Here is a 13,647-nt window from a genome sequence, read left to right as displayed (position 1 = left end):
ATAAACTGTCAAATTACATAAGGTTGGACATAAATCGGGCAAGAGTTTCCGAGTTGTTGTTCCGACTTGAGCAGGAGTTCATGTGCATTTTACAACTCAGAAACTCGTTTTTCCGATGTGTCCAACACCACATGAATATAGCATATGACACATTATTTCCCAGGCTGTAATTGGTTGATCCAAAAAAGAAAAGAAAAGAAGAAAACAGAGACTGAAATCATTCGACTTAATCATAGAATCTATCACTGTGAATGTACATATATGTATAGATATATACTATTTCATTTAAATGATCAATATACGCACTTATTTATGTAAATACTGTAATTGACATGTTAATTGACCCATCTGTCACATAACTGCATTTTACTTATTATCATGTTACTTCAGCATCTTTTGCACTATTCACCACTGCACTGTTTCATATTTAGTCATGTAAACTTTAGTCTTTTGTTTTTATGTTTATTGTTGATATTTAATGTTGTACCTGTATATAAGAGAGCACACTTCACCGAAGTTAAATTCCTTGTTTGTGGAAGCATACCTGGCCAATAAATCTGATTCTGATTCTGATTCTATTTAATGTAATGAACCTGCTGAATAAATTGTAGGCTATATACTTTAAAAGTACATAGCCTACAATTTTTTTGAAAACACACGCCCACTTGTGCAGCGTACTCTTCACCTGCTGAACCATTAATCAGTGATTAGATGCCCCTGTGGTGGAGTAAACCACATGTAGAGGAACTCAACATGCACGCATCATTTTGCACTGAAGAAAGACCAAGATAGAGAGAAAAGTCTCAGCACAAATAATTGCTGTCTGCGCAGCCTAACTATGATTAAATTTCAGTATTCTCAATCAAGACTCCTGTCTGTACTTCTTTTGATCTCTTCCTCACCGTACCCTTAAAAATAAAAACAAGTAAATACATTTCAGTACTTAATCTAATTGATATTTACATGAGTGACAAAGCTTTAAATGGTTATGTGATCACTTGTTTCTCAGTCTTATTTCTCAGTCTACTCCTCTGCTTTAGAACTCTTAAACCTCTTAAACGTCCTCCTCACTACTCCTAACACTTTTTCACCTTAAAGCGCTCTTAAGGGCTACAATGCTTTGTGAATAACTTTAATCCTTACCAGGATCTCGTCTTAACTTAAAGGGGAAATTCTCAGAAAATGTCCTGGCAACTCTTTGTACTAGGACGCTTTGTGAATACTGCCCTGGTGAGTTTTATGACCTGTTGCATTTGAGATATGTGCATAGTTTTAACTTGCATCTGTAATTATTCATGAGAGAGTTAAAAAAATTTCATCAAAGCTAAATTAGGCATCAGACATTACAAGCCTTCAGAGTCTTATTCCAGGCTGTCTTTGGCCCCTCCATGACCTCCTGTTTCCTGGTAGCTCCAGTAGCAACATGTTTCTTAAAAGGATATACCCATCTTTTTAGAATCACTGCCTTCTGGTTTTCTTCCCACTGTGACTGACCCAGATTAGCAAGGTGCATGTTTATAAGTGCTCAGGACCAGACTTAATCTGTTTCAGTGAGCACAGTCCCCCCCAAAGGACTGATACACAACACACACACACATACACACACACATACACACACACAAACAACACCACAAACACAGGCGCAATGATACACACAGATATATTTGAATATGAGCGTGGACAAACACACACAGACAAGCTGACTCACTGGACTGAGAGAAGGAGGGAGGGGGAAAAGCTATGGCTGTAAGCATTGGTTCTCAACTGGTGGGTTGGGACCAAAAAGTGGGCCGTGGAGCTGTTTACAGTGGGTTTGCGAAAGTTTGTGAACATATTTGTTTTTTCTCAATTTCTTTGTTCCGTCAACTGATTTGTACTGTCTGAGCTCCAAACTGTACATTTTTCATCAAATTGATCTGATTGGTTGAAAAATATCAGAAATTTGGGTTTTTCATGAAGGGGATGGTTGGTCCTGATGCTTGACCGGTTGAGAACCACTGGGATGAAGTATATGGACACATGCGGTCATATCTTTTGGTCTTGGGATATTTGCGCTATTCCAACATTACTGGGTTCACCTAACAAACATCCTACTTCTAAATGGGGGACACAATCCTGCAGATAATTAAAGGCTGCTCTAAAGTTCCTCAAGTTCCTGTGGGGAGTTTTTACCTGGTTATGAAACTGACTGAAAATTAATACCCATGATGACTAGTGTTTTATTCTGATGATGACTAGTGTTTTTTTCTGAGTGCAGCATCTTTTTAAAACTGTTTTCAATGAGTAGAGAGCTTTTGCAGCAGCAGGTGACCGCCTGGAGAAAAAGCCCAGCGCCCGGCATCTTCTTTCCATGCGCCCTGCCTTCTTTGTGCGGCCACTCTGAGGCCTTCAAATTGAAAATGACTCTTTTGAAAATATATTATATTCCCCATATTTTTTCTGCCTACCAATAGGGTCCCACATCCTCTTTGCTCTGTGTCTGATCGGGAAATAAACAGTCTAAAATTTAAAAACCATACAGTAAAAAGTAACGGAGCAGTGTCGATCATATAGTGACCATTGTCAGACTGTTGTCATAGAGACACGAGTGACGTCCTAGTGAAGACACCCATGCAGAGAGAGCTAATTAGGAAGTGATATTTTGAGAGAACAAGGAGGGCGAGAGAAAGATGGCAAAAAAAAGTGAGAAATGGAGAGGAGAAAATAGAGACAAAAAGCAGTGATGTGTGACAGTGGGAGTAGAGTGTAGGAGTTGAGAGGGAGAAATCTCTTTGCAGCAGTCACATGAGGCAGTTCATCAGCACATGGCTGCACAGCACACAGTAACACAAGCTCAGTACATTATCTTTTATAGCACATATTCTGCACACTCTGAAATATAACAGCAACATCAATGCATGCTAATCCCCAAACGGCACTGCACCAAGACAAAAAAAAAACCTTTCAGACAGAAAAAAAAGCATCTACCAGACATAGTTATTACTTCTCCTATTTTTACTTTCTAAACTTACATAACACATTTCTACACTTCAATCAAATTCACATCCAGCATAATGAGCTTAGAGGGATGTTCAAATATGAACATTTAATTTGCATTGTAATATTTATTTTTATCCATTTTTTTTTTATATTTATTTAAGATCATTAAGTAGCTATTGCCTGTGGAATATACGAACATGTATGAACATATTTTATGATTATGTCGGGGAAACTCATAGTATGTGGTTAAAGTAAAACAATGTTTTGGTCTTGCAGAAATATTGAAAATGTTTCTCCTAAATGTCTCCAAAATTAACCTCGTAGAATTTGTGTTTATTTAGCATATATCTAGCATTAAGGGTTACACATGCACAGAACAACTGCAAATGATGGAAGAGTCAATCATGGAACTCTTCTCAAGGCCTCATTTACCCAAAGAGGTTGAGCAGCTCTTGAACCTGCTAAACCTGTGCAAATGAGTCAAAAAGACACTAACTGATTCACAAAAATTATGCAAAAAGTTGAATGAAAAACCAGTGCTGTTTGTGTACATTTTAAATGTGACATTATACAGTCATTTGGGTAGGAATTTAACTATTTCTATGCAAATCAGCCTATTTGCAGAAAGTGTCTAAACCACAAACACTGGCACTCACAGCCAGGCACTGTGAGAGTGAAACAAAATGACCGTCTGCTGAGACTAGGTGGTAGCTGCGCTGCAGTATGTAAGTATATAAGAGATATCGCACACAATTTTCGGAGATCAGGAAATCAAGGAATTCTTGCATCTTCTTTCAGTACATTGGATTAATGTGAAGACCATTTAAAATGTACAGCCTTTAGGGAGCATTAGCACAACAAAGATCAATGCTAGCTCGGCATGGTCAGATTAGCATGGCATGGACTTCTTTTAAATACTTTCTTTTTGTATTTTTCTGATCAAACACCTCTCACTGTTTCGGTTTTGTATTCATTTTATTGTCAAACACACTCTTATGCTATTTCACTCTGATTTTTTTCTTCTCACTGGTTTTAGATTTTATTGTGTTTGTCATTCTTCAGTTGTAAGTGGATTTCTGTGCTGTTGCTATTGAAATTAAGATAAATAAACCTGTCACTGTTTTTTATGTATTTTTTAAAAAGACACCATTGTGTGATGACAGTGGAGGCAGAACAAAGGAAACTAAATCAGGTTCTCTGAGAGATGTCTCATTTTTTCTGGGCTCACTGACTCACATTGAATGTTGATAAAACACTAACACTATGATTCCTGTTCAGTGTTTTCAGCATTTTACATTCTGTTTTTGATTCATCAAGAGCGAGGAGGAGCTACCTGCCTGACTCTGATCCCTTTTATTTGGGGAGTTTGATTTCCAGAGTCAATAGTTTTGAACTAAACAGCATTCATTAATTACTGACATGCATTTGGAACAAGAAAGACTTGGCTGGCTGAGTTGACCAACATAGCTTCCAAAGTCCCAAGCGTGACCTTTGTCTTTGCACTCACATAGACACTCAGCATAAACATTAAGTTTTGCAAATACATATTTTTGCTGAAATATTATTATTAATAATAATAATAATAATAATAATAATAATAATAATAATAATAAGTAATTCAAACCCTTCAATCACAGAAACAGCTCCAAAGCACGACAAGAAGTAAAAACTGCAACAGATAACCTTTAGACTTATTGACGGTGTGCCATGTGTTTCTGTTTGATCAAGATGCTATGTTTACCATCATATAGTTGACTTTTCTGTGTGATCCAAACTCCAAAAAAGTGCGTAAGTACACTGATTAATTCTTCAATATTTAATGTGAAACATTATTAAACTAGTATTTAAACTAGTATGCATGAAAAACAAAGTCTTACCTTGCAATAACATTTATTGTGCTCATGTAACTGGTGAAACATTTCTCCATGGAATCACTTAAGTGAAAGGTAACTTACTGTCTGGCCTGCCAGAGAGCTCAGTGAGTTCTCTCTGTCAGTGTGCGCTCAGCCATGAGACATGAAGTATCCAGAGGAGTCCAGTCCTTGTTGGCTGCAAGAGGAAGCAGCAGCGTTTAAGATGAGATGATTTTTCTGAATATAAACATCCATCATCCAGAACATAGTTTCAAATTATTAGACCAAAGACTACCTGATAATATAAATTACATAAAGGGGAATTGATTCATTTATCCTACTTTGTAGTAACTTGTCTTCAAACAAGAAAGACTCAGGAGACTCAGATGACTTAAGTTGAAGATGTTTATCATTTGTATGACTTGCAAGGAGAATTGACATGAACAGCACACATATGATACAGTGTCTTGCCAAGCCAGTTCTGTCAGACCGTCTCATAGGCTTCGTATTTATCCTAAAGATGATGCTAAAGTCCGGGACATTTTACCCTTACCTACTCTTCCTTAAACTTGAATGTGACATCTAACATAATGGAGAGCAGACACCAAGTCTACCAAATAATCCAGATATGAGGGGAGACACAAAGTGACCTTGGCTGGCCTAGTCACAGCTAACCCTATCAGCTGTGACTGTCGCCAGGGGCAGGGACTAAGCTCAATAATAGGCGTAAGAATCACCAGAGGCCTCACGATACAATGTTATCACGATACTTGAGTCACGATTTGATACCGTTGCGATTTTAAACATTTTGTGATTTAATGAGAATTGTGATACAATATGTATATATCAATTTTACTTTTTTAACTGGATATTATGTCCACAAAATGAAACTGAATCAAAAACTGTTCAGTAAAATAAGAAAACATTCTCAGGCTATTCATCTCACTTCAGTCTTTTTTTTTTTCTACACAATGGGAGTCACGCCCTCAGACTTGGCAGTTATCCAAATGAACCCACAAAGTGTTGCAGTGTTAGTTGGTGAAATTGTAACTGAAGCACTCACCAGTATGCTCAGCTCTCATCAGCATCCTCTCTCTCTCCTTCTTCTCTCTCTCTCTCTTTAAGTGAAACATAAGCAGGGGGAACGTCACAGGTTTTTCTGGTACAAGGCCTCATAGAGTCGTCATTTCACATTTACATAGTCCTGTAAATACATGGAAACATTCAGTCAGTTCATATAATATAGTGTAACTTCATGTTAGACGAGAGAAGATGTCAAAACATTCTCCGTCAAAATAGTAAAAACAGAAATCTATGTAGATAATGAAACATTTTTAAAGACGCTTTGGTTCAGATTTTTACAATGGATTAACGTTGGGTCTTCATAAACATATATAATATAACAGTACAACATTTGCTCTGTATCTATATTGGTTCCAAACATGGGGTCTGGGCACCCTTAGGGGGAGGCCAAAGATCTCAGGTGAGGTGAGGCTTTGTCTGATCTGAGGTTATTAAAATTAGATTTGCACATACAAAGTTCAAGAAAATAAAACCTCATTGATTAAATCACAAATTGGTCTAATTTCATGAACAATAGGCTTATTATGGGATTTACAACATGCACTGTTCAATTGGAAACTGGTTCTCCACACACTCAAGACCAAATTCATGTCATTCTCCAAAGCCAGACATTGCAGAAGATGGTTAACCTATCCCAAGTTTGACAGGACAGCATTTAAAGAGTCATACATTTCCTGGTGTGTGTCTGATTAGATCACACATTCAAATTCCACATCAAAACCCTAGCCAGCATGTTAAGACAAAAACTTAGATTCCTCTATAGGAACAGAACAAACTTCTCAATGCTGAGCAGAAAACGGATCATGGAGGCTGTCTTTTTGATCTGTTCTGGATTATGGCAACGTTGTCTTTAGGAACGCCACTGCTTCCACGCTTTTGCTCCCCTAAATTCTATTTATCACTCTGCTCTCAGAGTCATTACAGGCGACAGGTACTCCACACATCATTGCATTTTATATGGGCTGGGCCCCTCTGTAACTATGAGATGTGACAGGCTTTGTGTTCAAAATCCCGCCATATATATCTCTTTTTTATTAAAACCAGTCTCATAGTCAGCACTAGCTCTCAACACGTTCCAGTAAATGGCTGAAGCTCGAAGTCCCACGGGCAAACACTTCACTTTGAAAAGCTGCCTATAGCTTCTCTGCTGCATTCACATTGAACACTTTGCAACAGACTTTCAAACTACGGCTCAATTTCAATCTGTGATAACAAACTACACTGCCTTTGAATGTAACTGTTTTTGATGTCAGAGTGTAGCTGCTTCATACTGCTACACCAGAGTTGTTTGGGGGTTCAGTGTTCAAGGGTACCTCAGCAGTACTCGGGAAGTGCCCTGGCACCAATTTCCATATTTTGGTCCACACCGGAACTTGAACCAGCGACCCTTCGGTTTCTAACGCATGTCCCTACAGACTAAGTTACTGCCGCCCCCATGTTGTCATTCTTTGTAATTATTGCCCTCCCTCTGAGGATAAACCTATCCATCCTAGCTCTCCTCCAAAAGTATTTTTTCTCCTCCTCCCTCAAGCATTTCAGGAATTGCGACATCAATCCAAAGATTTAGCTGAGATCAATTTCCAGGTCCAGGACAAGAGGCGAGCAGGAAATGTGAGATGAGAAGGTGCAAAATAGAGAAAAGGAAAGAGCCGATGCTTTAGGAAGACACCGCCTGATCTGAGTAAACCACTTTAATCTGCTCTCTTCCTCTCTCTGCTGCCCACAAGAGTCAACACACAGCATGCTGGAGCTCTCTGTCAACATCCCAGTAGACCTGAACTGGCAGCATCTCACAGAGAGATTCATTTTTATACCAAGTGTTGCCAAGTGTTGCACTTGAACTGAAGAAAATAATAATTTCCAGTCCTTTGTGAGGGAACAATTTTTCACTCTTTATTTAAGAGATCGATTGATTTGTTCCACATCAAAGTAGTTTGAAAATAACGAACAGAATCAGTAGCTTTTGGTTAATCAAGAAAGGACAAACTTGGTTCGTAGGATGAAAACATGTTTCTTCTAGCTGTTTTAAATAAAAGAACCTTGTGTTTTTCTTTACAATGAAGCCCCAGGGGAAAATGAATAGCTTTTTTAGTTTTCCAGTCTGTCTGGCTTTTCTTGTAAATAGTTGGTAGGTTACACCTACCCATTCACACACTGATGGCAGGGCTGCAATGTAAAGTGACCATCATAAGTAACTAATCCCATTTGCACACATCCATACTCAACCAACAAACAGCAGGAGCAACTTGGGGTTAAGTGTCTTGCCCAAGGACACATCAGACATATGGCTGCAGGAGCTGCAGGGGATCGAACCCTCGACCTTCCGGTTGAGAGACAACGGAATCTACCAACTGAGCCACAGCTTTAGGATTCACAGGATAAAAAGAAATGAGAGAAACTGCATACCTTCAAATTAGTACTTTAGAACAAGGAGGAGAACTTCTTGCCAAAACCGGTGATAGCTGGGAAAAAAAAAGAAGGCAAAGAGGTTAAAAGGTTGGTAAATGAAGGGAGACATCCAAATGACTTAATTAAACATAAAAACATACTATTTATCCTGACATTACATTTTAGTTTTTATATAGGCCTAGCAGCTCTTTGAATCAGGTATTATTCAGGAGTCTTTGTAATTGTTTTGTTTCTCTTTCTTTATTGACTTTACAACATGACATGTTAACAGTCACTTCAAACAGAGAGCCAAGAACCCTGTTTGAAGTATGCACTCATCAGTTAAGTAAAGTAACTAGTTTGAAATACTTTTTTTTAAACAGTGATTAGACTTTTAACATGCTGAAACTCGTGTTAGTGTTTTTGTGTGTCATACCATCTCCCAGTTTGCCGGCCTGCTCAGCAGCTGCTCCTGGCAGGATCTTGGACAGCATCCCTTCTCCCTCCATGCCGGGCTGACCTGCTGCTGCACTGCCTATTCCTCCTGGCCTAGGAGCCGCCTTGGAGCCTGGATGGGGCAAAAAAAAAAAAAACAGAAAGAGGAAGAGATGATGACATGAAGTGAGAAAGAGAAGACAGAAGTATTCTAAAGACACAGGACATTTTTTCACATGATGAAATCTCTTGGTGTCAAGTCATCAATACTGTTTCAATTGTATTATATCACCCTGTAAGAAGTTTACTTCTTTTAATTTATCAACTCCTTACTGTTCCTCCCTAGTAAACTAAATTATTAGCTTTATTAAGTCATAAGTTGCAGGCAAACTTCTAAATCACAAATTTAGGCAAAATAAGTGGCTGACTACAGGAGCGGTTCCCAAACTTTTTCTGCAGGGCCCCCCACTTTGGCAGATGAAAACATTTCCACTCCTCCCGTGTCTGGGTGACTCTGTCTGGATGGGAGCAGTCGAGTCAAATGCCTCTATACGCCCGTAAAAATATTTGAACCTCAATGCATCATGGTAGGCTATATATAGCTCGGATGGTGACCATCGGCTATCGGTGGCCATTCTCCTAACATCTTTCCTTAACCTCATGATGTTTTCCCTGGGGTTAAGGTAAAGTGGATAGTGAAAGGGGAAAGGAGGGACAATTCAGATGCACCTCAAGAGTTGACCCCCCCCCCATGTTAGAACCCCCGACACACTTTGGACATCACCGGACTACAGTGATCATTTCATTAAAGACAGGTTACACACAGAGGAAGAGTGAAATCAAGTGAAGTTTCCATGAAGCACATTTTTATTTGTTGTCTCTGCTAAACTACATTAACAATACAATTATAAATTATAACTGTTATTATTATTTATCATAATCCAAAGACAATTTTGTTATAATATAAACTATGTATTTTTTATTCAATAACTGAGACCAAAAATCCAGGACCCTGGACATCGTCAGCACCACAAAAGGAGCCGTAAAGACCATTCAGGACCCTGGACAGCATTAGATAATATTTTTAGTTTGCTGCTGCTGATACTGCATAATAAAAAAATATTTTATGTTACTTTCAAATAAAGACTGTACAACATCTGACAGTTTGGAAAAGTTAAATTGCATGAGCATAAACTCTTTCTCATTCAAACTTCTTACCGCACCTGCAATCCCTTTTCAATATTGGATATTTAACGGCTAATTATTTGTATTACGTCATAAAATATCTGACTTCCACACTAGCTAGTTAGTAAGAACTCTCCAACAGTCCTGCTCCAATGACAAGAAACCCCCCTCGATGTTTTCCACTGTGGGATTATCTGCAGATTAATCTCTGTTTAGTTGAGACATCACACATTATTTTACATAGAAAAGGCAGAGAGGGAAGCAGCTGGTAAGATGTCGGAGCAGTGGGTGTATCGCTGTGTGTGTTTGTGTGTGTGTGTGTGTGTTTGTGTGTGTGTGTGTGTGTGTGTGTGTGTTTGTGTGTGTGTGTGTGTGTGTGTGTGTGTGTGTGTGTGTGTGTGTGTGTGTGTGTGTGTGTATGTGTGTGTGTGTGTGTGTGTGTGTGTGTGTGTGTGTGTGTTTGTGTGTGTGTGTGTGTGTGTATGTGTGTGTTTGTGTGTGTGTGTGTGTGTGTGTGTGTGTGTGTGTGTGTGTGTGTGTGTGTGTGTGTATGTGTGTGTGTGTGTGTGTGTGTGTGTGTGTGTGTGTGTGTGTGTGTGTGTGTGTGTGTGTGTGTGTGTGTGTGTTTGTGTGTGTGTGAAGATTACACCCTACCTATGCCTGTAAGTGGCGGCTGGGCTGCTTTGTTAGCCATGACTGGTGCTGCCTTTGCTCCAATAGCTGTTGCTGGAGGGGTGTCGATCTTGGCCTTCAAAGAGAGATAGAGATAGTTTAAGACAGTGTTTGCATATTGTCAAATCACCACAAAAGTTATCTTATGATACTTAAGAGCAGGTCTAGACGGTTCATCATGTTGTTTACAAAGACAAAACAATTCCTATCATGCATAATCAAGAAATAACTGCCTGCCTTTTCAACAGGCAGAGACCCCTCAGGTATTCACAAAGCTGATGATAAACAGAAATGACAGAACTATGGGATTCATCTCTATTTACTTAAACACAAGTTAATTAGAGGGAAGAGACAGAGAGAGTGAGATGGGGAGAGATAGAAAATTAAATCATGGAGGGATGGACAAGGTCATGATGGATGGACAGCTAACTAAATGACATGACTGATGAGCTGCAACATTGTCCACACAGACAACTGTCAATTTGAGGATCCCTGTTGAGAAAGGATCACTCATCTGCCTCTGTTTGAAGGTCAATACTCAGTGTTTCAGTGAAAGAAATAATAGTTGATGAAGTTGTCTATGTTTCCTTTTTATTTACATAATATTTGATGATTAATACACCTTCATTTCAGAGAAATCAACATCCTTTAAAGAAGATATATTGTAGTCTTCCCCGATGGACTCATTGGATCTTTAATATGTGTTTAGGAACTGCAGGTATGAGGTATTCTTTTTTTTTAGTTAGGTGAAGACTGTTCACCTAGCAATATTTGTTCCCCAAAAAAGCAATATCTACAAATATTTACCTCATCCATTCGTCTTAATTGTCTGGGTCTGCTGAGTCATTGTAAGCACTTTGAAAACATTTATATCTCCTGTTTATTTCCAGCTCAATATTTAACACTAAACCACATTGGTCTACACTTTCTGAGAATAACTTCTAAGGCTGAATGATATTGGAAAAGTTGACATTACGGGGGAAAGGAAATTAAACCAAGTAAATGCTATTTAGTTTCAAGTAAATCAATTCAAATTACACAATCATATGTTTTCTAAGTCATTTTCTGAGATCAAATCAAAACTCCCTCCTACTTTCATCACACTCTGGCTCCAGCCCTCTTACAGTGACTCTGAGCAGGTTCAGTAACACATTTCTTCATAAACATGTGGCTTTTTATTGTGTTACTTTAACCATTTCTGTTTTTTTTTTTTAATTTTTAAAGATTTATTTTTGGGCTTGTTCTGCCTTTATTGCAGAGATAGGATGGTGAATATAGTCAGAAATCAGGGAGAAAGTGAAAGAGAGAGGGTAATTAAATGCGGGAAAGGAGCCAAATTTGAACCTGGGCCACCCACTTGGAGGACTATCGCCTCTCTACATGGGCGCACTAACCACTACACTACCAGCATCCCATTATCAACCATTTCTAACGATGTTCAAAGTTATGTTTAGTCTATGACTAGCCCAGTGATAGTAACTTCTAATGAAATGAAAGCTCCCTCTCTTGAGCTGCCTATGACTCACAACAATTCTGTGCTGCAGGTGAAGCTGCCAAAAGAAACAATAAGTGGCACAGCGGCTCCTTCAATAATCGATTTATGTGGCCACAGCATTATAGCACAGGGATAATTTGCTGCTGATTGCAGGAATACACTCATTTCAAAGCTGTGATTGAGCGTCTGCCTCAAGCATCTTGTTGGTATATCTGTGATAGCAGCAGCAACACATGTAGCCTGTACATTTTTTATATGCACCGGACACACAGACTCTGCATGCACAGTTCTCTGACTACTGTGTTGATATCAGACAGACTATTATTGTAGATTGGAAATGAGACAACTGGTGGTTTTGGTTTCTATCAAACATCACAAAAGTGGCAGCATGACATTCTTCACTCGGACTGTGATGTGACTATTGCACATGCGCACGTTGCAATTGCGATTATGAAACAATATATTGTGCAGACCATATCTATTCTGAGATAAATCACTATAAAAGTTTGAATTACCTCAACACAGGAAATATTGTATATAATTTGCTCCTGTGTGTTCCTTCCTGGTTTTTATGTCCTAACTTTTTACTTCTGTTTATCTTTTTTTTGGTCTTTGTGTCACTTCTGTTTTAAAAAAAACTTTCTCAAAACTGTTTAACAGACTGGACTGATGCCAAATTATCACACAATATTCTGTATTTGTTTCCCTACTCCAGTTTAGTTGCAGCAATGCTGAGTTGTTGCATCATGAGGTATCGTTCGGCTTACAGAATTTCATTATTTACAGCTTTTCAGTCAATGCTTTTAATTACACAATGGACCTAACATAAAAATGTAAGTGGATGAGTTTGCAGTCTGAATAATAATCATATGAAAAATACCATTTACAGTTTATGGCTTCCCTGTCAGAGCTAGTCACCAGCAGAGCTTTCAGAATAATTTCCCAGACACATTCCTGCATAATTTGATCCTAGACCATATGAATTATTTCACTTGGCTTTCCCCGCGGATAACACAACAATGCAGCAATATGAAAATCATGAACGCCTTTCAGGAGCTGAGGGAAACCATGAATAATTTGGGGATATTCATGATGGTGACAGCAGCTTTCTGAACGTCATTGGCAACACAGTCATATATTTACTGAATACAGAATACATTCAAGTAGAGAATCATTATAATATAGGACATTTAACAGTTAATGTTACAGGTTTAGATATTTCAACTCCAATACCTCATAGATAAACATGGATTTATGATTATGGAAAAAAAGCAGGAAGTTTCCAAGCAGGCATTCAGAGTGCTAGCAGACAGTGAATCAGCGACAGTCCTATCCTATCAGCTGCCTCTGTGTTAATCACAGTGTTAGATAAGGCCTGCCAGCAGACGCACAGCAGAATATAAATAAACCATCAAAACTGGGAGGAGTTGAACCAGCTCTTTTCTATGAGACAGACATGGCAGGACGGAATGGAAGCAACGCTTAAAGATGAAGAGGGAGTTGTAAGAATATGTAAAATGTTTATCTTTATCTGGAATAACTCAAATAATACCCGAT

General features: G+C 38.6%; 1 protein-coding gene across 1 annotated transcript in view; it reads right to left on the bottom strand.

The window, feature by feature from the left end:
• bsna (bassoon presynaptic cytomatrix protein a) overlaps positions 1-13,647 on the bottom strand; it is a 154,395-nt gene that overhangs the window by 6,815 nt on the left and 133,933 nt on the right. Inside the window, exons 12-16 of the mRNA XM_065961513.1 lie at positions 10,578-10,671; positions 8,740-8,871; positions 8,322-8,377; positions 5,896-6,036; positions 4,935-5,028 (exon numbers count right to left, since the gene is read on the bottom strand). Of these exons, the coding sequence (XP_065817585.1) occupies positions 8,337-8,377; positions 8,740-8,871; positions 10,578-10,671 (267 nt within the window). The 3' untranslated portion in view covers positions 4,935-5,028; positions 5,896-6,036; positions 8,322-8,336. The remainder of the gene's footprint in view (positions 1-4,934; positions 5,029-5,895; positions 6,037-8,321; positions 8,378-8,739; positions 8,872-10,577; positions 10,672-13,647) is intronic.

This window comes from Labrus bergylta, chromosome 12 (assembly GCF_963930695.1).
Source record: "Labrus bergylta chromosome 12, fLabBer1.1, whole genome shotgun sequence".
NCBI classification, from domain to species: domain Eukaryota; kingdom Metazoa; phylum Chordata; class Actinopteri; order Labriformes; family Labridae; genus Labrus; species Labrus bergylta.
This window is presented reverse-complemented; position numbering and strand designations above follow the sequence as displayed.